At 37.6% G+C, this 23,310-nt stretch overlaps 1 protein-coding gene across 1 annotated transcript in view; it reads left to right on the forward strand.

The window, feature by feature from the left end:
• Window positions 1-276: 276 nt before the first annotated feature.
• KCNMA1 (potassium calcium-activated channel subfamily M alpha 1) overlaps window positions 277-23,310 on the forward strand; it is a gene marked incomplete at both ends in the record, with an annotated part of 478,007 nt that continues 454,973 nt past the window's right edge. Inside the window, one exon of the mRNA XM_084290022.1 lies at window positions 277-591. Coding sequence (XP_084146148.1) covers window positions 277-591 — 315 coding nt within the window. The remainder of the gene's footprint in view (window positions 592-23,310) is intronic.

The following is a 23,310-nucleotide window of genomic DNA, read 5'->3' on the forward strand; positions in this document are numbered from 1 at the left end:
GGAATTCACCGGCCTGTCGGCTCCCGAGAGGGACCCGGGGATTGTTGCGGTCGTTTTTCTTTATTATTTTTTTCCCTTTTTTTTTTTTTTTTTTTTTTTTTTTTCGGTCGGGTCGTTTGTTTTGATTTGGCTTTTTGTTGCCGTTATTCTCATTTTCCTTTTCCCGCTGAGCAGCGGCGGCGGCGGCAGCAATATGGCTGGTGATGGGTTTTTTGGGGGGCGCTGGCGGCGGGAGGAGCTCTCGGAAGCCCCTGCGCGCCCGGCTCGCTGTTAGCTATGGCAAATGGCAGCGGCGGCGGCTCCTACCCGGGCGGCAGCGGCGGCGGCGGCGGCCTTAGAATGAGTAACAATATCAACGCCAACAATCTCAACACAGACTCGTCCTCCTCCCCCGTCAATGTGCCCAAGATGGATGCGCTCATCATCCCGGTGACCATGGAGGTGCCCTGCGATAGCCGCGGACAGCGCATGTGGTGGGCTTTCCTCGCCTCATCCATGGTCACTTTCTTTGGGGGACTGTTTATCATCCTGCTGTGGAGGACCCTCAAGTACCTGTGGACTGTCTGCTGCCACTGCGGGGTCAAAAGCAAGGTAACTCCCCACTCCTTCCCTCCCCTTCCCTTCTTGCTGCTTTTGCTGGTCTGGTGCAGTGGTGGTAGTGAGGAGGGGGAGTAGGAGTCCAGCCTCGTATCCCAGGACACCTCAGCGAGGGTGGCAGCGCAGGAGGTGTCACACGGCTGGTGTAGGCTGACAGCATGCTGCTCCAGTGGGGTCGCCTGGGGCAATGTGGGGAGCGTGGCTGGGGAGCAAGGCGCTGGATGCAGCACAGACAGGTGCCCCTCAGCCTCTTCTGTGCCTTACAGCCCTCACAGGGGTGCACACAGGTCTTGGTCTGGTGGCAGTGAGGGTGCGCCTGGGACCAGCTCAACCACTTGGCGATGTGCGCGCTGGCACGTTGGAACAGTATGGTTCAGAAGTTGGTGTGCACCCCCTAGGATCGCGTAGGGTGGGAACGCGTTCGTGCCAAGCTAAACTCTTGATTCTCCTACAGTGTGAGAAACTTGGGGAAGATTAAGAAGGGAAATTTCTCACTCAAGTAAATCTTGTCAAAGCTAGTTCCATTCCCTGAGAATCTCTTACATACCTTTCTCATGAATTAAGTGTTGATATCCAGAGGTGTACCATGAATTCCCAGGAAAGACATTAGGTCAGTATTCCTCTAATCCAATTGCAAAATTTTTGTGGCAACCTCTCAACTATTTCAATTTTTGCATGTTACCAGCTGGAAGAAATTGTGGTACGTGAAATAAGGTTGCCTTTTGGTTTGAAGGAGGCACTTCAAGCCGAGGCTAAGAATCCTCTCAGGTCCAGACTTCCATTTTTGTTTAAGACAAATGGGATAGAAAGCGTTAAGACTCTGTATTTGTGAAAGTGGATTTTGACAGACCCCAAAATAGACTAGCAGCTGGAGTTTCTCCCCTTCCCTTTTCACAGTTTTTGGATTACAAATGGAATAATATCTGCTTCAGTTATTCCTGGCACACAGACACCCACAAAACACACACACCTTTTAATATATGGTTGCTAGGTTGCTGGCTTGCTTTGACGTACAGTGAGCTGTCTTCCCCTTTCTCCTGTCCCCTCCCCCTAAACAGGCTTGATACGGCGCATAACCCAGCTTCGCAAGGATCTGACACTTAGGGAAACCAGAAACAGAGTTAGAGTGTGAGAAGTTACCGTACTTTGTTGGTGCGTTTGTGTTGAGCTAGGTGAGTGTCCAGCTAGGATTGCCTGAAAGAACCCCTCTGTTGCGGCTTAAAGTAGGGCACTGGCAAGGAACTTGGCCTATCTACGGAAGAAGAGGTTGTTAGAGATACAGTATAAAATATAAAGCTTTTAACTCAACCTTAAGCTGCAGGAAACCTTCTAGGCAGTATCACTTCTCTATAGACATTTTTAATTTTACTCAAAACGAAGCCTGAACTTTTTCAGATGCATTAGCCAGGTATGATGACAAAGCTCAAATGAATTTGTAATAATAAATGTCTTGTAAAATACCAGTTCCTACAACTGTAAAAGACTTTTTTTTTTTTTTTTTTTTTGAGAATGGAGGAGTAGTTAAGACTCATCCTCTGTATATTACTATCCTTCATGTATATTTAGCATTTTCTTCACTGCATGATGGGACAAATCTGCAAGGGCTGTAAGGGATCTTGAAGAAGAAGAAAATCCTACAGGTTATCACCTACTGCTTCTTTCATTGAGCTAACTAGAAGTTAGGGCTGAGAGGCTTCTGCGCAGACTTCCTTTGCATAGCGTCTTGGTGAGTCTAAGTGGTCTGATAGCTGTTGAGACATGGTTAAAGAGATCATTTCTCTCTTAACCAATACAGAAAAACATATCTGAATTGTCCTTAAAGTTTCATAGGCTAAATGTATCCATTAGCTAAATAACAGATACTGCCAGCAGGTTCCAGCTCTTCCAGTCTGAATGATTTGACAGACGGCAGCTATGTGGGGTAGCAAGATTGGAGCTGATTCCATGCTCGAGACTTGAAGTAGCTAAATTCGTGAGTATCACGCCCTGGGGCAGGCGGATAGAGGGCTCTGCAGGTAGGGGGAGATAGACGTCTCTTTCTAGAGAGTGTCTGTTACACTTCTAAGGGTTTTCAAGCCTCTGTTGAATAAGAACTTTCAAGGGCTGATCCTACATTCCTTCCATGCTAAAATGGGGAATTGGAGGGAATTCTGTGTGTGTAAGGAGCCATGAGTTAGTGCAGAACACTTTCAAAATTATTTAGGGTATGAAGGCTAACTGAAGGAAAAACTAGAAATTCCTTACACCTGGCTGTTACCAAACACCCACTTTGTGCTGCATGGTAACTTGGGCAAGGATGCCCAGGTGAGAAATGCAAATGCACACTTATACTCCGTTGACTATATTGGACCTGCTAGCAAAAGCAGTTTTATGAGAAGTAGCTCCTCCTGCTGTGGAACTGAAGAATTTTTCTTCACGTTAGGACCTTTCCTTACCTGTGCTGCTTCTTCTGCTACTCTGTGGGTTGTAGCAAAGCTGGGGTGTCCATCATCCTCTCATCAAAAGAGTGGTCCCAGCAAGTGAGCTAAGAGAAGTCTTTTTCATATATCTTTTCTTTGGCTTCTTGCTGGATAGCTCATGTATATTAAAAGGAAGAGGGCACAGAGTTACTATCCTAACACCTATATCCATATATGTTATTGCAAGGAACTGCAAAAATTTCATTTCCTTCTTGCTATACTCTAGTCTCCACATTGCATTTCTCAGTTTTAGCAATCATGGCCAACTTTATTTAGTGGATGTAAGCCTTTTTAGTGGCTGCATAGAAGAATTTAGAATATTTTTTCCTCCTTAACTCACTGAATTTCAGGTTGGAATTCAAAAACGTGGCATAAATTGTTTAACACTTTGTTGTATGAAATTTTAGTAGTGTTGCTTTTTTTTTGGAGATAAAGCCAAGATACAGTAGGTTGAGAATACTAAAACTTCTGGTAATAGAATTCCATTAATAAAAATAAACACTGTGCCTTGAAATTCCATTCCAATTTATATCGCTATGTACTAACAGAACATTAATATTAATCATATAGTACCAATGATGGCTGAAGTTACAGAATTTTTATGCTCCATGCTTCCTTTGTGAGATTACATTTGTTAAAATATGCTGAAAAGAAAAATGTAAATCTTGACCTGTGTTATCAGTGTTTCATGTAATGTGAGTCATTACAGTTGAAGCCCTTCTTTTACTTTACTTAATGTGGTTTATAATTTTAAATGTAATTCTTGCAAAAATAACTACAGTGATTTTGTGGAGATTTAACAAAAGATTTTTTTTTTTCCCGTCAGTGTTTACATCTGCATTTTAAGAAACACTTAGATTTTGTTAAAGAACATGTCTTCTGCTTGCTTTGTCCTTGTCCCTTGACCAACTCATTCCTGTTTGTATATTAAAAGTAGAACACGAGATTCAAATTCAATGGGCTTCATTCTGAGCAACTTAATTAGTTGTTCTTTTTTTTTTTTTCTGGAAATAAAGTAATAATAAAAATAAAAAAGCGCAATAAAGTCTGCAGTTACACACAGTAGCTAAATAGTTATTGTACAATCTGTATTTCTTCTGATGTTATAGATCTGCTTCTGCATTTTTTGTGCTTCTGAAGGGCATTTTAATTTTCATAAACATTAATGATGGTGTATATTGGCTTTGAACAATCTCTTAAACAAGAAGGTGCAGTGAAATGAGAAACAACAAGTTTGGGGCAGGAGAGCTCCTGAAGCTGAGGAGCTGAAGTCCAGCATAATGTGCACACTGTACCTGTCTGAAGACTGCCACACTGGACCCTATACCACTGCTCCTGGTCTCCCCAGGGTGGTACCTGTGTGCCCCTTACGTGTTCAAGGCAGGTGCTAGTCTAGGTGCTGTCTGCATCACTATGCCTGTCAACATCACTATGTTGGCATGATTTTAGTGTTGAAGAGCTTTTTCTCCACATAATCCAGGACTCATCTGTATATCAAATGAAGTCCCTTGGTTATAGATGGCAGTTACTGGCCTGAAATGACAAGCCACAATAGTATTCTTTGATATTAGTCTATGTATTTGGGAAGTTTAATAAACTACACGGTGCTAGATTGGGTCAGTAGAAACTGACCAACATTGCTGTTTGTTGTCAATAGAAAAATTGAAGTTTTACTGGAAGAGCAATGTTTGCAGAAGACCTCTTTGGTAAGCTGAGCGTTTTCACCCAGGCTTGGGGAAGTTTGTAAATGGAAAAAATTCTGATTTCCCTAAAAGAATAAGTGTTTCGGCCACACTGTCTCTTTGATAGCTAGGTTTGTTGGTTCCCTAACAGTACTGAAGTAAATCTCCTCTCCAAATAAAAATAAAGAAACAATCTAAAAACAAGGCAGGCACCATATACTCAGAAAAGTAGGAGAGTACATTAGAAGGTGCTTGTGTGGGGATAGTGCTGGAAATACCTTCACGTAAATCTGTGTTTGGAAGCCTCACCTCGACTCTCTCGAAGATGGACTGAACAGAAGTGCATGAACAACTGGGAGGCTCAAGAGATTATCAGTGGGCTGCTAAGCATTTCACTCTTCAGTCACATGCTCAATCTGGCTCGAGAAACGGGAACATTACTATCTTATGGCTATCAGGTGGTCTGTGTGTAAGCGCCCTGTGAGCGTCCCACCGGACAGGTTGCCAGTTGAGACACGAGCACATTCGAGAGGTCAAGGACTGGGAGAAGAGGGGCTTGCAGCTCTTTGCAGATGGTGTTCCTACAAGTGAACGAGACAGCGATATGAAGAGGGGTGTGCGGCTGTTTGCCACACTGCTGGTCTCCTGTGAAATAGAAGGCTCCAGCTCTCTGGAGCTCGTAATGGATTTCACATTTTATAAAGACATGATAAAATTGGTTATGTATGCAGGAAAGAAAATGTATGGACAAGGATTTAAGCTGTAAACCTAACAATCTTGACAGAAATGTTATTTTGATGCAGTGTAATACTTATTCTCAAGGCTTTGCAACGCATACATTTAAGGAGAAAAATCTGTGCTCAGAAAGAATTTGCAACTCTCACACATTTGTGAGTCTGTAGATGGTGGTTGGAAACCATTAGATTTTACATTTTTTTCCAGTTTAGCACAACAGAAGAAATGTCTGTAATAGGGAACAAAAAGCTTTTTAGTAACAATGATCTATATACACAGTTTTGATGCTGTGGGATTTCTGGTACAGAATGAGGGCAGTTTACAGCCGTGGATACAGAAACACTGAAAATTTAGAGAACACTGGTCCTAAGTATAATCTCTGTAGGGACAAGATCTAACGATTATAATTAGAAAAGCAGTGATGTTCCATGTCTGTCCTGTACTGTTGCAAGAAGGTGGATTGCGAATCTTAGTCATTGAGTGTCCTTCCTGAGACAGATCTCAAGCAGCAGCAGTAATCTCTAGTCAGCAGGCAAAATGAAGAACAATGGTCACTGTTCCCCCCAGAGGGATTTGCAGAGATTGGCTCTGCTATTCTGTGGAATCTAGCTCACATTGATGAAAGTTTATGTGAATTTCAGGGTTGGCTGGTAATAATTCCTCTGCAAGATGAGGCTCTCATTCAGAAGCAGTGATGCATTCTAGCGTTAAAGGAAGGACAGAAGTTCCGGAGAAGTTAGTCAGATGGAAGAATAAAATTTGGAAGATGGGGTATTCGCTGGGTTCTATTAAGTACTTTATAGTAACCCTGCATATAATTATATATTTCACATATATGAAGATTATCAAATTGTCAGTGGGAAGTCTAAGAAGGACTGTGAATACAACTCAGGTGGAATTTTTCTAAGGGAAAGATTGCTGGAAAATTGCATGTGTGGATGTTAATAGTCAAAAAATATTTTTCTCTCCCACATAATTTCAGAGATAAAAATAAATGCACTACAACTGAAAAAGCTATCTCAATATGCTTTGTTTCTGTCCTGGATTCAGATGCTGCTACACGGTTGAGTGCTTATGGTGTAACTCTTGCGCCTGTACTGTGACAGGACAGTGCCAAACCCTATGAGATCATAAGGCTAGAGCAGAGTTTATACCAACTTTATGCAGGGCTAAGTACACCTTCCAGATTCAACCTCATGGTCTGTAAGCGCAAGTACTCCTTGTGGCACATAGGTCTTCTTGGGCAACAAAAGAAGGTGGCAATGCAGTAGGAGTTGCTGTTAGCACTTTTGCCAATAATATAGCTGCATGAATAAATGAAAAAAGAAAGATACCTGTCTTCCATGCCTGTCAGAGATGCATTGGTCAGGAAAGGCCCATTTTGAATGCTGATGGTATTAATAGCCTGAGAATACATCAGGCTTGCATCTGTGAAAGGAACACTTTATTCCCATATATAGTATGCGTGGTTCTGTTTAAATGAATGTGCTGTCACTGACATGTGTTGAGTTCAGTTTGCTTTGAGATGATATATTGCATATATTTGTCAGCTTCAGAGCTACAGAAACTGAGAGCATTATCCAAAGCCTCTTGAAATAGAGGGAGACAATCCTAATAACTTCAGTGGTTTTGGACTCGGGCCTAGATGTTCACAGTGTTCTAGATGAATCTGATATATTTTTTTTTTTTCCAAACGATTCTTATGTTAACATTTTAAGCTTTTAAAAGCTTTTTTCTTTTATTGTAGAGACATATATTTACTTGGCTTGTGGCCATTATGTCTGGGATTTCCACATTAGAAACAATATTTAAAAATCACACAAGGTATGTTTCCATTCCAGTTAAGACTTGCACCTCCTTCCAGCCCCCCTGCTCTTGGAAATCAAAATTTGCATGCTTGAACTGTTGGCAATAACTCTTCATGGCATCTCTCCTGCAAGTTGATGTGCAAGGACAAGCATTGGGTATTTTTTAGGGACACAGTAAGTGCCCACTTGATGGAACTGGCAAAGGTCCCTTGCCCTGTGGCTCACCTGCAGGACAGAGATGCATTTGCAGTCCTGGAAATCCCTTTGCATGCCCTTATCACCACCTAATTTACATAGAAGCATAGATATCAGAACTGCTAACATAAAGTGGATAACAAAAGACAAGTCTCATTACCTAGCCGAAAGGCTGTTGAGACATGCTGTACCATAATAAACAATTGTAACATAACAAAACAACTGGGCTAGAATTTGAGAGGCTTGTCACAATAACTATTAGATGCAGCTTTTCTGTGCTGCACTTTTAATTACTTTTTATATACCTAATAATACAGTTACAATACAGATTTGTTCCCCTTTGTCCAAGCAAATGCTAACTAAATATTTGTCATTTTCTTTTTGATATCTTTCATCAATTTCACGATATCTTTTAGATTCTTATGTAATGTGTTATCTCTTACTTGTTAAACTAAAAAGGTGACTCACTCTAAATGTGCTATTAATAATGAGAGCAACTGTAGCAGTATTGATGCTGGATTTATTTTCTACTTTAAGATTGGGAGAAACATTATAGATAGGTCTTCAAAAAAAAACAATTTGCAAATGATGGCCTTTATATTACAAAAATAAAGTGAATAATCATGTTGTATTTGATTATTTGTTTTAGCATCTTTCTTTTCTTTTCTTTTTCTCCATATTATGAACTCTATTAAACTCATTTTAGTAGTGATTATACACTGGTATTCTGCTGGGCAGATTATTTGAAACAGGTTCCTAGCTTCTTTGACCTGTAACAACAGTCATAGTTAGTGTAGAGTATTTCAGGAGCTTTCAAATATCCTGGCAAATCCTTTGACCAGCAGTGACTGGCTGTCAGTTTTTTGATGGTGAGTTTGCCAGTCAACAGGTCAATGTTGTGTCATGTTTTTACATTTTCTAGGTTACCCTACTATAAATAGTGTTATATGAGGAAGCTGATATACTCTTTGTGGCTTTTAAGAACTGAAGAAAAAATAAACAAACAACAGCAACAACAACAAACACAAAAACACTTTCCTTTTGCCATTTTCTTTTTATCACTTGGAATCAAAGCACAGTCTAGTTAGAAGAAAACTGCACGGTCTGTCTATGTGTGGTGCTAATGTTTCTCTGCACAAAGCAATTTTTTAATGCTCTGGTTATACACATCAGATAAACTGGTTGTACTACGTGGGAAGTTTTTACCAGCTTCTTGCGTTAGTTGTCTTCTGTTCCAGGTGCGTTTATATTGAAGGCTTCTGATTCCATCAGCATTAGAAACAGTGAACAGCTGCTTCTATGTTCACATTATCTTCATATCATTTCAGGCTTTCAGCAATAATGTATACCTTGGGTCCTTTACCACAGTTTTATTTTTCTGCTGTCTGCAGGGTAGGGTTATTGTCTGTTATGTTTTTGTTTTTTTTTTTTTACAGAGATATGGATTATATGCTTAGGATTTTTTTTTCCCTTTGGTTTAAGGCCATACAACATTTGATTTAAATGCTCCTTTTCATCCTCTGACACCTTCTTACACGTATAAGTTTTAATGTTGTCTTTTCATGAGTAATAAAAGCAGAATTCAAATTCCCTATCTGTTTTTCCTTAAAAAAATACCCCCCCCCCCTTTTTTCCTATTCACAAAAAATCATTTTACTTGCATCCTTGGAATGTGTCATAAGTATATAACAAAGTTTTTGTTTACTGAAAGTGTCAAATGTCATCCAAAGTGTTCAGATTTGACTCTGCCTGAATGATTTAAATGATAAATTTTTCATATTAACATAAGGATATGTATTGTAGGAAAACCTTTACATATTTGAGTTGAATCATAAGATGCGATTCTAGGAGTGGAAGAAAAAAACATTTTGTTGTTTTGAGATCAAATCTTTTGATTTTCAATTGATGGCATTATGTTTGTTATTAAATTATGAATATTTTTTAAAGAAAACTCATACAGCAGCTATTTAGGTCAGCATGTGGAACATGAGTCAACACTTGCACAAAACACTTTATTACACACCAAAATTTATTTTATTTTTAAGGTCTGAATAAAAATTTTGATTTCAGAGGTTCTTTTATGTAAGAGGCTGATACACACCACTTAAACAAAAATACTTATTTCAAGCCAATTGCTTTTTTAAGAAATAACTTCACTAAAAATAGGTAAGAAGCAAATTTTTCATGCTCCCATATTAAAATTATGGGGAGTACTCAGAATAGGTTATTGTTTCTATGGCTACAGTGATTTTAATAAGACTGCACGTAAACTTTACTGTACATGCAAAAGTACAGTCTGGGCTGGTGTTCATCAGGTGAGAAACGCTAATGGTTGGGTGAATAGATCTTAGTCCTAGTCCTGTGCCATCTGCATACAAAAGTAACGTGTCCTTACAACTGACTAGAAAGTTTATTCAGAAACCTTCCTTTTTTGTTAAGGAGTGGTTGAATGAGAGGATGTGTATTCATACTTTGTAGACATGTAAAATACTTAAACCTCTAGGATGAAATGTTTACTTACTTTTCAAGCAACAAAATAAATTCAGTATTTTATGAGCTTCTGTGTTTGTTTTAAGTACATGGAAAAATAGAACTATAGGTTTTGAAATAGGTAGTATTTCAGTATAGAACAGCCCAAAGATACTTTGGCTTGCATTGCATACAGCAAAGAAAGAAAGCTTTTGGGTTACTAATTATCAAAATCCTTCACTAGTGATCAGATAGAGCATTGCTGTGTCCTGTCAACAGGTGGGCCAGATTATACTCTGTGTGGATTTGGGCTGGGTGGCGGGCTGGATGGGGGGGTGGAGGGGGGGGGAGGGAGGTAAAGTGTGAAGTGGCTGGTCAGCATTTATATTTCACTTGTGCAGTCCTGAGATGGTGGGAGTGGGTGAATTTGGTTTAGAGTATGATTGATTAATTCTGTGAAGGTGTTTAAGCCATGTGATGTTATGTTTACATCAACTTTATGGCTTCGTATGAAGTTAAAGTGATGTAGGCCATACATCATCTATTCTAATGTCTGTTTAAACAAAGTTAGATCATTTACTACTTTAAAAAAAAATCCTGCAGAGGAAGTTAAGTGTTTTCTGGCTGCAGTGCTTTTGATTATAAAACTTGCTTTATCATCCTGAGGTCATGGTTTGACACTGCTAATAAGTCCAAACTGTAAAGTGTGGAAGAAGACTCTGCAAGGTAGCAGACCTGTGTTGAGGACAGGCTGTGACTGCCAACCAACAATAACTCCCGATCCTTAACTGCATTTTTAGGTGCATTTGCTGAGCAGAAGGGATCTCATGGGTGAAATTCAAATACCAAAAAGTTTTAAAAGTGAGTTGGATTTCACTATTAGACATCACTGCAATAGACATTCTACTCTATTATATATAGAAGTATTAATTTAATGATGTCCTTCTGGTGAACGTAGCTTTGTTCATTTCAATGTTTTAGCCAGATAAGGAATGCACTTTTAAAAGTAAATTCCAGTTTTTCTAGAGCTGGTAAGAGGATTGCCTTCAGGTGAAACTATGTAGGGAGATGAGCTCCAGCATACCTAGTACACTCACTGCACCTGCTAACAAGTATTCAGTCCCCAGAACTAGCCTTGAGGGTATAAATACTGAAGCACAGATAGCGTGAAGCTCTTATGTTCTTTTAATATACCTGTTTTTGCAAATGTGCAGTTAATCTGTTTAGACAATGCTTTTAGGAGAAAAAAACAAAACAAAAAAAAACAAAACAAAACACCACGTTAGTATTTTTGGCATGCTTCTGGCTTTATTTTCCTTTCTTTTTGATGTGGGATTTTTGTTTTTAAATCACTATAATATATGTACAGTTTCCTACAATTGCTCTTCCAAAGATCTCTTTTTATTCTGCTGTGCTGTAATGTTAATTTTGGAGTTCAGTTTTCTTTCATGGGTTTCTTTCTGTGCCTTGGCTATTGTGACCCTGGCAGGCTACTGCAAATGGGAGAATGAACCAACAGGTTGGTGAAGATGATGGTAAGACCTATGACTTTGGATGACCTGATATTGCCTTAAAGTATCACAGGTGCTGGGCTGTGACAGAACTACTGGTCCATCTCAGTGTAAATATTCTAAAATAATCTTTTATTTATTGATTTTCTGAGGATTCTGAAGGGTGTATGAAGTTGGTATGGATGAAGATATTTTATATCCTGACTGAGGAGAAATTGAGTTGTTTTGGGACAGACTGTTTTTAAACAGGTGTTGCATGTTTAACCTAGAGAAAAAAAAAAAAAAGCATTATGGACTGAGATAACAGGTGATAGAACTTAGTGTCCAAGCTGTTTTCAGAGGGCTTTTCATGTCACTGTAAACTTGAGCTCTGGGGTTTTTACTTCTAAAAACTTTTAAAGGAAGTGGAGAGAAAGGTCATGACAGTTTCAATTAAAGGTAAAAGTTCAAAAAAAAAAAAAAAAAAAAAAAAACCTCTGGAAATGTAAACTGAATTGTAAAGGTTCCCCTGTGTGTATTTGTATTTTGTCAGGTCTGTTAAAATGTCGTTTTGTAAACAAGTAGAGGCATCATTTAAAGTGTGGGATTTTTACCAAGCTATTGTTCAACTCCTTAAGAAACAATGTTAAAAAGACAGACGCAGATTCAAATTGATGAACTTAACTGTGATAAGTAAATGGAAATCTGCTCTGTGATGGCAATTCATCCAAAAATTGTTTGTCTTAATATTATAGCAGTGCTTTAATCATTAATATCAGTTAAAGTAGAGGGTTCTTCATTTCCATAGTTACATTTGTATTGGTTCTTTGGTGTCTGTTTGTATTCGGTCAGGTTATTTTGGTATATTTGGGCTCATTTCTAATAGTTTAAAAAAACACTGAAGTCAACTTAAATTTTAGTTCCTTTTTATATTAAAATAATTAAAATTCTTGTTTTAATTCAGTACAGGTTCTTCTGTAGGCAATGCTTCATTCATGTTAAGTATTTGAAAGATCATTCAGTTGTTCAGAATTTAATTATAGGTTATTTTTATTTGTCTTCTTGCATCAGGTTTTTGATTAGTTCACATAGCCTTGAATCTGTACCCCATAAGCATATCACTAGAAGGTGAAAACCTGAAGTTCTTATATGATTCTGTGACATTAAGAGCAAAAAATTAATGTAAATGTTTTAACATAGTAGGGATGTACCATGCCCATTATGCAGACAGACTTTGGAGAGGTAGCAGCACTATTTGTAAGTCAGTCTGTGTTTCTTATTGATATATTTGAAGCAAAACTCATTCCTGTGCTGTGTTGGCTTTTCTACACCATTTAACCTCCTTTTATAGGTCTGAAAGGCTTGTGGTATTTTTATAGTATTTTCTGCGAGTGGGAAAATTAATTGTTAGGGTTCCGGGATAGCGGTTTAAAATGTACCACTTGATACAAGGAGCATAGTATATTTCAAATTCAACCTAGCAATTTGAAAAGTCCATCTGAAACATCAAAATACCCAAGGGAGAATCTGAACATTACTTCTGAAAAATATTGTAGTTCTGCAGGTGTAGTTACTATCCTATTGCTGGTTTTAGCAAAGGGGCAATTCTCTGCATCGTGCATTCTCTGTGTAGATAATGAGAGATACAGGAGAGGTGGGGGGTTGTGAAGTACTGGTTTGCCCAAGTCCATGTAAAGCAACCTAGTAATCAAGATAAGATGACTTCATTAGTATCCACTTGCTCTACTTGTCTGAGTTGCAAAGGAAACACAGCTTGCAAGTCCCTTACAGCATTTCCTATTTTTAAGGAACTGCAGGTGGTTAAAACTTTCAGAAAGAGATAGTAAAAGAATTAAAAAGTCTTTATTTTGGATGAAATGAAAATTTAATTGTAATGTGTTGCAGGATTTGGTTGAAAGAATTGACAAGTAACATGATAGAGGGAATGAAGACTGCCAAGAAGGGAATCTGTGTAGTTTGGTATGCAGTGTGTATGGCTTTCACTTTGTGTATAGACAGTGATGAATATGCTTGCTCCACTGCCATAATAAAATGGCTTTTGAGCCATTTGCACTGACTAAAGAATAATGTTACTCTTAGACTCTAGGAAGGTTCCCAGTTAAGCATATGCTTGTTGATTGGACTATTTTTAGCTGCTTTGAACCACACATTCTCCTCAGATATTTATTTGTGAATGCTGTATTCTGTTCTTAAAAGGAAAATAGCTGCCTAGATTTTTTTTTTTTTTTTGTATCCAAGAAAGGAAATAACCAGGACTCTTGTCAGTGCTTTACTTCTTTGGAATCCCAGGAGACAGGGCAAATGAATTAAATTTAAAATGGACCCATCTGGTAGTGCTAGCAGTGCCAGGGGAGAAGAACAGGTGAAAGAATCTGAGCCAGAATAAACATACAATGTGTTATATAACCTGTAATGTAATTTGTGGCACATCACAAATGAAGACTGATCTTTGTGTTAGGTTACTTACTGTTTGTTTAGAGCATGTTTTATAAGTCAAAGGGTTCATGTAATACTGTGTGGGAAACTCTTTTTTCTGCTGTATTGCTAATAAGGTAGATTTTTTTTGTGATTATTAAGTCACACGTATTTAATCTATTTCATAAATGATATAGAATTCCCTGTATGGATTGGTTTGAAAATAAATGTATTGAATTGTTTGAAATGAAAATGAAACTAGGTTACTATTTCAGAGCAATAGTGAAACTGTTTAACACTTGAAAAGCTATTATCCAACATGAAAATTGTCACAAGTATACAGCTAACTCAATTTCACTCTGAAATTTATATTTTTCTAAGAATGTCTATGCAGACATTCTTGTTGCCCAAATTACCTTGTTCTTGAAGTTCTCTGCAGTTCATTGCAACACTGGGAATAGGAATGGAAAAATGACTGTAAAAATTGAATTGTATTACCTGATTTGGAAGGCATGCAAAAGGTAAACAGCATAAATACTGGGAAGAAGTGAATTAGATTAGAAAAGAAAAGTCAATGAAGAGGTTCAAGATTGTGTCTGTAGTTTGGCAGGGTTCATTAATATATGTTGCACTTGGCACATATGGCACAAGTTAGGCAGGATTTCTATGTGATTGACTGTGTTACGGAGTGTATGTTTGATAATGCAGTTTTTGGGGACAAGTTTCATGAGGGCAGAGCAGGTGTTAGGCCTTTTGGCATGAGTTGAAAAGAAATGGGGGAAGTAGGGCATAGAGCTCTTGTGAACACTAGGAGCTGAGTGAGTACACCTTATCTGGCTTATGGAAATCTCATTAGCTGCCTTTAAGTCAAATTTCATCCTCACCCACCAATTATTTTTCTGCCTACTGTGTAAGTTTCACCTTTTTGGGGAAAGAAAAGAACAAAGCGCGCACACAATTATGATAGTATTTCCTACAAAGAATAGAAGGAATTTCTTGTTTGTCTTTCCGAGTTTCCAATTGACATGTGAAAGATTCTAGGTTGCTTGGCAGAAAATTGGGTGTTTTCCCATAGTGGAGAGCATTAAAATTCACTTTTAATAAATAATAATATGCCAAAATTTGTATGTTTACAAAACTATCAGTTGAACAGGGTTTTATATACCCAGCAAAGGGAAAAGGTGGTGATACTAAGTCTTTTTTCATTTCTGACAGCAAGCAAATATTTGACTTTTTAAAAATATTTCATACTATGAGGCTAAGAATTGACACAAACTAAGCTTTCTTCAGATTCTTCTTTAAATAATTGTCTTAACAAGTTTTTATAATTGCAAGGAGCTCTTTCCAAGGTAGAAGCAAATCTGTCAATTTGTGAAAATCTATGCAATCCATCAGTTGGGTTATCTGCCTAGCTGTGTTCTATGAATGTTTCCATTCCTAGGATATAGTTATAAAATTCTGTCTATATATAATATACAAAAATACACATTTTATGACTAAATCTTTTATTAACAACTACATCAAAGTTAGGTGTTTTCATGTTGTGTTGTTTTATAAGAATAAATGAGCTTTATGCTTGTTTTCATGTCTGCAGTAGGTTGTGGAAAGCACACAAGAATATGCAATTTGTGTTTCTCTTTTTGTGGATATAATTCCAACAACCCCCCTTGAAATCAATTGGACAATAAGGAAGGATTTAGCTAAACAATTATAAAAGCTGTGGTCAACCATTTGATGTGTTGTGTTGGTTTTTAATAATTCTTCAGTTTTCATACCCTTGTTGATTTGTTAAGAACTTTTTTTTTTTTTTTTTTTTTTTTTTGAAATTGGTATTATAGCAGAAACACAGAAATATGCTGTAAGAGGCAAACCTGCAGAATGATGAGCCCATTGGGAAATTTTAATGCAGCTTTTCAAGACTGGAATGGAAGTAAGAAGTTGCAAGATGAGAGCGATATACGTTGCAGACACAGCTGATCTGTGAAAAAGTGTTGAATGTTAACTTTTTTTTTTTTTTTTTTCAAGTTGTTGGTGCATTCATACATTTCATTCGCACACTCTTTTGGTGTCTGTATAGTTCACTTAACTCTTCAGCACACTGTTTTTGGATTTAGCTCTCTAATGTGTTTTTTTTTTTTTTTTTTTTTCATACTATCTGAAGTTTCTTCTCTTAACATCGATTGAGGTATGCATGGCAATAAATTACATAGAGGCTATTGCTCCATGTTTGGAAATTGTTTTATTTTTTCCAGAGGTGAACATCAGAACATGGAGACCCATTGCCTCTGGAGTATACTTTATATTTCCTGGTTTGTGGCAGGATTTTGGCAAGACTGATTACGAGAAGTCAGGGAGGTTTTAGTGATCTTTATATATGTTTACATGAGAAATAGGTTGATATCTCAGACTATTCCCTGTTGCAAAGAGAGGCCTGAAATAGTTATTTTCAATATATATGGGAGGGTAATGCTTCCTATGGAGGGTGATGCTTCCTATTCACCCACCCTCATATATTTACTTCTTCTTAAGCATCAAGAGTACTCCACTGGTCATCTTAGGCTGAGCTGAATTAGGCTGGAAATGTATTTAGGTCAGGAAGGATTGGAGCTGATTGATCAGTACAACAGAGATATGCAGTATCTTGCAGTTTAAAAGTGCTCTGAAATCTTGGGCTTCCAAACGTGCTGAAATTCTGCAGTCTGACTTCAATTTAACCTGTGAATGCTCAGTATTGGAGACGAATAGCACCTTAAGTCATTTTTTATTTATCTAGATTACTTTCTTACTACTTTGGTGCTGTACAATGCAATCCTTGTGTTCTGTTTGGAAGATAAACTCTTGCTACAGAACATGTTAGGAAGTAAACATTAATCTTGTAGATGATTAAAATATAGCTTGGTCACCAGATAATGGATAAAACAGAAGCCTTCTACTTTATCCTTTCCTGACTAGATGTTAAAAAAAAAAAAAAAAAAAAAGGCTAACAAGATTACTATAGTTGTATATACTGATAGTTGCAGCAGAGAGAAAAAAAAGTTTGCTCTCTTAGAGTAGTTAGAGGTGGAATTTCATTTTAGAAGCTATCAAGAATAGTTTTTGGTCATTTCAAATAAAACAGCAATTTAAGGAAATTCTTAAAACTTCTAGATGTGGTTGCATGGCAGACAAGTAGTGTACTATGTTATCACAGCCCCTAATCATACTTCACAAGCAAGTGCTGTATAAGTATTTGTTGGAAACTGTAAAATTTCCCTCTGAATTCTTAGAAAAAACAGTACTTGCATAGAGGCCTCTGAAAAATTAACTTTTTACAGCATTACCTAGAGTGACTTATTGTCTTAATGCTTTTGAGGTCTCAGGATCTTCGTGTGTGTGGCATTTATGCAAATGCAGTTGGCAAACATGCAACTGAAACCATTCAGAAGACTAGATGAGTGCAGATTTAGTCTTTCTTTTCTACTGTGTTTTTATTCTTCATCTAAATTATAGTGCACTGAGAGATGCCTTAAAAGAAGTTGTGCTATATTACTTCACGACTTCCTAGCAGCTTTATTTTTCCATTTTATTGGCTAAACAGTTGTTATTTTTTTTCCTCTTTTGTCGAAGTCATTTTCCAGTGAAATAGTTCTGACATCACAGACGATCCCCACTGTTTGTTCAGCCAAATGTCACTTAGCTTACCCACCCTTATCCTGTCTTCACCTCCTGCCTGTGCTCCATTTCTTCTGTTAAGAAGAGCCATTCTGTGGCTTGGTACAAATACCTGGTTCTACTATGTCATTTTTGGATTACTTTGAGTATCACATAGATCTGTTATTTTCTTCAAGAAATACATTACAATGTACTACTTAATGCCAGCACAAGACTGAGTGCTAGTCCATCTGTGGTTTTTCTAATGATATCATGACCCTGGGGGTGACTAGTTTGTGTTAATGCATGCATAGGAATTAGAATCAGATGGTGTGTCACTGTGATACTATAGTGTATGGTTATGGAGATCTTGTCTAGTCTTGGGTGCATTTTCCCTGTCAGCCTGTATATTACTTTGCCAAAAGAGTTATCAAGTATTTTTTTTTTTTTATAATTTGCCTCAGTTATGCCTCCTGACACGTTAGTGTGAAGTCTTACTATGATACTAATGTAAAATAAGTCTTCTGATTACAAGACGTTACATGACGGTTCTCAATCTGAAGTTCAGCTCTGTGTCACTTTCAGTCAGAGCATTCTGTCAGTGGCTGTCTTTGTTGGGCTGGCTGACTGGAGGTCTTTCCTGGGAGGTGGAGGTTAACAGAGATGACACAATCCCTGAACTGAAGTAACATGGTGTGTTCAAAAATGTTATCCCATCCTGTTTTTTAATGCATATAGCAAGTAGTCTTAGTGGAATCCAACTTGAACTTAAATTGCTTTGATCTTGTTGGAGCTGAAACACTTGTTCCATAATGTTCTGAGAACTCTCTGTTTGTATTGAAGTTGCTGGCGGTTGAGGTTCTTAAATCAGTATGAAATTCTTAACTGCATAATTTATTACTGTTATGGATAGAAATGGGCCAGTGCCAAAGGCTGATATCCAAATACAGGGATTTGGAATCCACTCCAAGAATTCAACCTAAACTCAGAAAATCCTGGGCCAGGACTGGTGGCTTTCTAGTACGAATACTCCAGGTCCAAAGCTGTTTATCATGAAAGTGAAATTCCAGCATTTGAAAAGGTCAGCTGTTTAATTCTTTTAGTATTGAAAATGTGGTGATAACAGTTCTAAGGGGGTTATTGAGTTTGAAAACATGAGAATGTGAGTGTCTTTGTGATTTCCTGAGTAGACTGCTTCCAGAGATGAAATCTCTTTAAATAGAGACTCTCAGACGAACTGAAATTTGCCACCGAGATGAATAATTAAAGAAGAAAAACAGAAGTACTAAAGCCTTACAGACACTGGTTTTCTATAGCACCTGAAATACTGTGACTTGGTGTTTTATTTTCAGCAGTGAAGATCCCAGAGGGTAATAGAGAGTTGTATGATGTGGGGAATCTTTTCATTTTTGAGAATTCATATTGAGATCTGATAATTTCATATTTTTCTTTATTTTCCTTAGAAGAACACTTAGTGAAACAAGAAGATGTCTCCCGTAAGTTTAGGAGAAGTGTCTAAAATTTTGTTTCTATAGCTATAGTTGTTTGTTTGGGAGAGTCCCTATTAAGAAATACGTTTAGGAATTCCAACATCATTAAGATATAAAAATATAGACGCAAGGCACGCAAATTGAATGCAACAGCAGTCGCTGAAATTTCAGTGTATTAGTTAGGTATAAGAAGCTAGTAAAACAGCTGGGCAACAGTAGATCTCCAGAAAAATATGTGTATAGGTGTGAAAATCATCAGTCAAGTGGAGTGTAGCAGCTGTGTAAGAGCACATGGAAGCACTCCAGGAAAGAAAGAGGAGTGAAGAATATTATAGTCAACATGAATTTGACTTTAGGTATGTGTAGGTATTTACTCAAAATGAATTCTCCCAAGAAGCTTCAAATTATAATAAACATGAATGTACATATATACACTGAAAGTTGTGAATGAACTTAGGAAACAAGCCAATTCTGGATTTTGATGGAAAGCTGAGCTTAAGAGTAAAAAGATTAGTTTTCTGACCATGTAAGAGCCTCCAAAACATTTTTTGCTTCTGCACCCCTATATGTTTTGTGGTCCATGTGCCGTATACTCTAACCCTTCAGCTTCTGTGGAGGCTTCCTTTGTCTACGTGATGTGAGTAAGATCACATTTCCTCTTTCCTGTTCCTGGATCTGTTTTTCTGATTGCGTGTATTATGCTACTTTATTCAAGAGAAGAGAATAACATAAAATCTGCCTACAGAAAAATGAGTGCCAGGAAGTTAGGTTATGCTTTAAGAGAGTATAAAATCACCCAGGCAAAGAATGTGCATATTGCAGAAAATGGAGGATACAGCAGTTGTGTGGGAGGGTCGAGAATGCTCTAGCCTTGTAAAGGGAAGGCAGTGTACTGAATGGGCACAGCGAATGGCCTAAAAACATTCTCAGGCTTCAGTAAACCCAGCAGTAGTAGAAATTATATTGCAGTCATCAGCCTTATTAATAGAAAGAAAAACTGCACTATACAAAGGAATTTAGCAGCTCTTGGTCTTGCTACTGGTGCAAGGAGCAGATAAAAAACTGAGTAGAATGGGAGTGAAGAATGGCTACTATGAACCTTTGTGGTGTGGAATGGTAAATGAGTTTCATCTTAAAAGATGAAGAGAAGGGAAAGGACAACCATGCCCCTAAAAATAATTTAAAAAAATAAAATAAAAAAACACAACCCAAAAACTAAACCCACCAACACACACCAAAAAAAAACACCACTAAACAACAGTGGGTACCACATCATTCAGGATGACGAATTGCAATGATGGGTGGGAGACTTGGATAGCCTGCAGTAAACTACTCTACTCTACAAAATCTCTTGTTTTTACATTTGCTTGGCAAGTGTCCACTGGTCTCTTTTGATCCAATATAAATAGGAAAAGATTGAGGTACGTCATTATTGGTCTCAGTTTATCATCCAAACACTTCTTTCACTGACTTCAGTGGGAATTTTGTATTCTATCCAAAGTCAAAATATTTCTCCCTGGTGTTAGAAAAACAGTTCCTTAAATAGATTGCCAGTTTTGTTTCTTTAGATCATTTGAAGACTAGTGGACTGCTGTGCAAGTTCCGCTTTTTAAGACAGGCCTGGGATACTAAACGAAACATCACATATGGTAAAATGAGGATAATTCATATTCACCAAAGGAATAAGAAATTTACTTTTTATAAATGGAAGGTGCAGTTATGTAGTCATTGTACATCTCCTGGAAATGCAGCTTTTTAAATGACACCTTTATAACCCTTGAGATTCTCCTCGTACTGCTGCCTTCCCTTTATTTATTTTTTTAATGAAAGGGCTATGTAAATATGAATGACATGCCAATTCCAAAGCTCAGGCATGAAGAAAATTGCTTCATGGTGTTCAAGATTTAGAAATTAGGACTGTAGTAGTGTGATGTCATGGAATGAAGAGAAACCTGTTTGATGCCAAGGTACACTGATGCTCTTATTTGCTGGTACCTCAGCATTATGAGGTGACTGGAGTTTTAATTGAAGCAGATAAATGTGCCACAGCTGTGATCCCATGCTGAACTACAAGCATCAGTGTCTTTTTCCTCCACTAATCATAAATGTCAATACCTTATTTGCTTTTAATTTGAAGCAATGTAATTAGGAAGCCAGGTATGCCTATTGATTCAACAATCACATTTTATGGCAATTGGTAAATTGGAGAGTTATGTAATAGTCTTTACAGTATGGTATTTACATCTATTTCTGTGGATCTAATGCCAGTGCAGCTTAGACAAAGTAAGTGGAATGACTGAAAGTATCGAATAAAGCCCTGACCCCTACTTAGGTGCATGGTTCAAATCTTTAAAGCATTGTGGGCTAAGAGATGAAAGGTAAATTATATATATATATGTATATATATATATATGTATTTCTGGTGATGTAGAGAAATCTTAAGTAAAAAAAAGTGTCTGTTCAAAAACCTGCCTTGTGGAGTACTATTGCATGGAAATTCCTGGGTCACAATGTAGAGGCAGATGCTGCCTTTGTAGAAAATACATAGTGAGATTTACACCTCAGTATTCCTAAGCATTTTGTCTAAGTCAATAACAGAAATGGTCCCAAGTGCTTTTATGGCTCTGAGCATTGAAACTGAAGCTTCAATTGCGGATCTGCAAGTATTCTGAACCTCTAGAAACTGGCTCTTCAGCACAGTGCTAGAATGGCTGATGAATATCTCTTCTTCTACTTCCCATGGTGATGGTAGCATCTGCTGTTCTGCAGCAGAGACAGAGATAAAATATTGATGCTTTTAACACTTGTAGCATGGCAAATTCTTTGCATGTACAGAAGTATGAACACATGAAACTGTTTATCTTTCTGGTGTACGTTTGCAAATGAACAGATTATTCAGCACTGGGTCTGTAAAACTGGACTGTAAAACTGGAGTTTCATTTTTTATGAATTATTAATTTCTGGGATATTAGCAGTCTTGGAATTTATAGTTATCTATAATAGTTCATTCATTGTGTCATGCAGAAATCATACCAAGCATGAAACAGATTTAAGTTGTGGCATTCATGGTGTACTTCTGTTTCTGCCTAGAAACCATGAATGGGCTTTTCAGCTTCAGTCAGGCTGAGATGAAGCTGCAATGGAAAACTCAAACTGCTTAAGTGAGAGAGAGAAAATGTAGTCGTAATTGGAGGTGTTAGGACCATATGACTGAATCGGATTGAATTGAGAACTTGTCATGAGACACATAGCTGCTTTTTTCCCTTCTCCTCTGACTTAATGAGAGAACGAGAAGTGAATTTTTATAAGCGAAGCTATGAGACCACACACAGTTATACTGAGAAAACAAGAAGTCTGAGGTCTGAGTACCCAGGCTGATCTTTAATTGGTTCAAAACAAAATTACCGCAAATATTTATCTGGTTCAAGAAAGTAAGCACATTTTGACCACGTTCTGCTGGTGACCAACATTCGATGTTGCAGGAAATTTCCACTCCTGCAGGAGTATCCTAGCAATAAAGGAAGCCCAGAGGCACAGGTAGGATGTTCTGGTCGTCTCCACCCCTCTGTAAATATGGTGTGTTGGGCAACATGTTCTGCTGTGGCTGTACCCAGCCCAGGGAGCTGTTCCGTAATGCTGCCCTGTGACAGCTGGCACTGCCTAAATGAAGCTTGCTGTTTACCAGAACAGTTACATGTGATTCAACATGGAGGAAAGGCAAATAATTCAGACCCATATTTTGGTTATGCTCCACTGCAAGATGTTAGTTCAAGGCCTGAGAACTGCAGGTTTTTTTTTTTTTTTTTTTTTTTTTTTTTTTTTTCCCTCTCCTCAGTAGTGTCTTTGAAGTTGGGGATCTCTTTATAAACTGTCCAATATATATTCACTTTGGAAAAATATTTACCCTGTAAGGGCATGTATCACTGACACACATACTTTTCTTGTCATAGTCTACCTACTGGTTTATGGCTAACTTTACTTTGAAATCCTAATGTTTTAACCTGGGTAAGTGCAGTGTCCATACTGAAGACTTTCAGGGTACTGATTCAGGTATAATGCATAAATCCTGCATAATTGAGTTTATTGTGTACTAAGATGTCAGAGAATCCAAATCCTAACTGGAAAAATCTTATCTAATTGGGTCCATAATACATATTCTGAGATGATATTCAAAGATTTTATGGTTTAGAGATCCCATTTTTATTTTTTATTTTTAGTGGAATCTCAACAGTAATTCTGACATAGCAAGCATAATCTTTCTGAAGCAAGATCACAAAGAAAATGCGGTCTGTGGAGTCTTATCTTAGTAACATTATTCA

Source organism: Netta rufina (genome assembly GCF_964035555.1).
Source record: "Netta rufina genome assembly, chromosome: 7".
NCBI classification, from domain to species: Eukaryota; Metazoa; Chordata; class Aves; order Anseriformes; family Anatidae; genus Netta; species Netta rufina.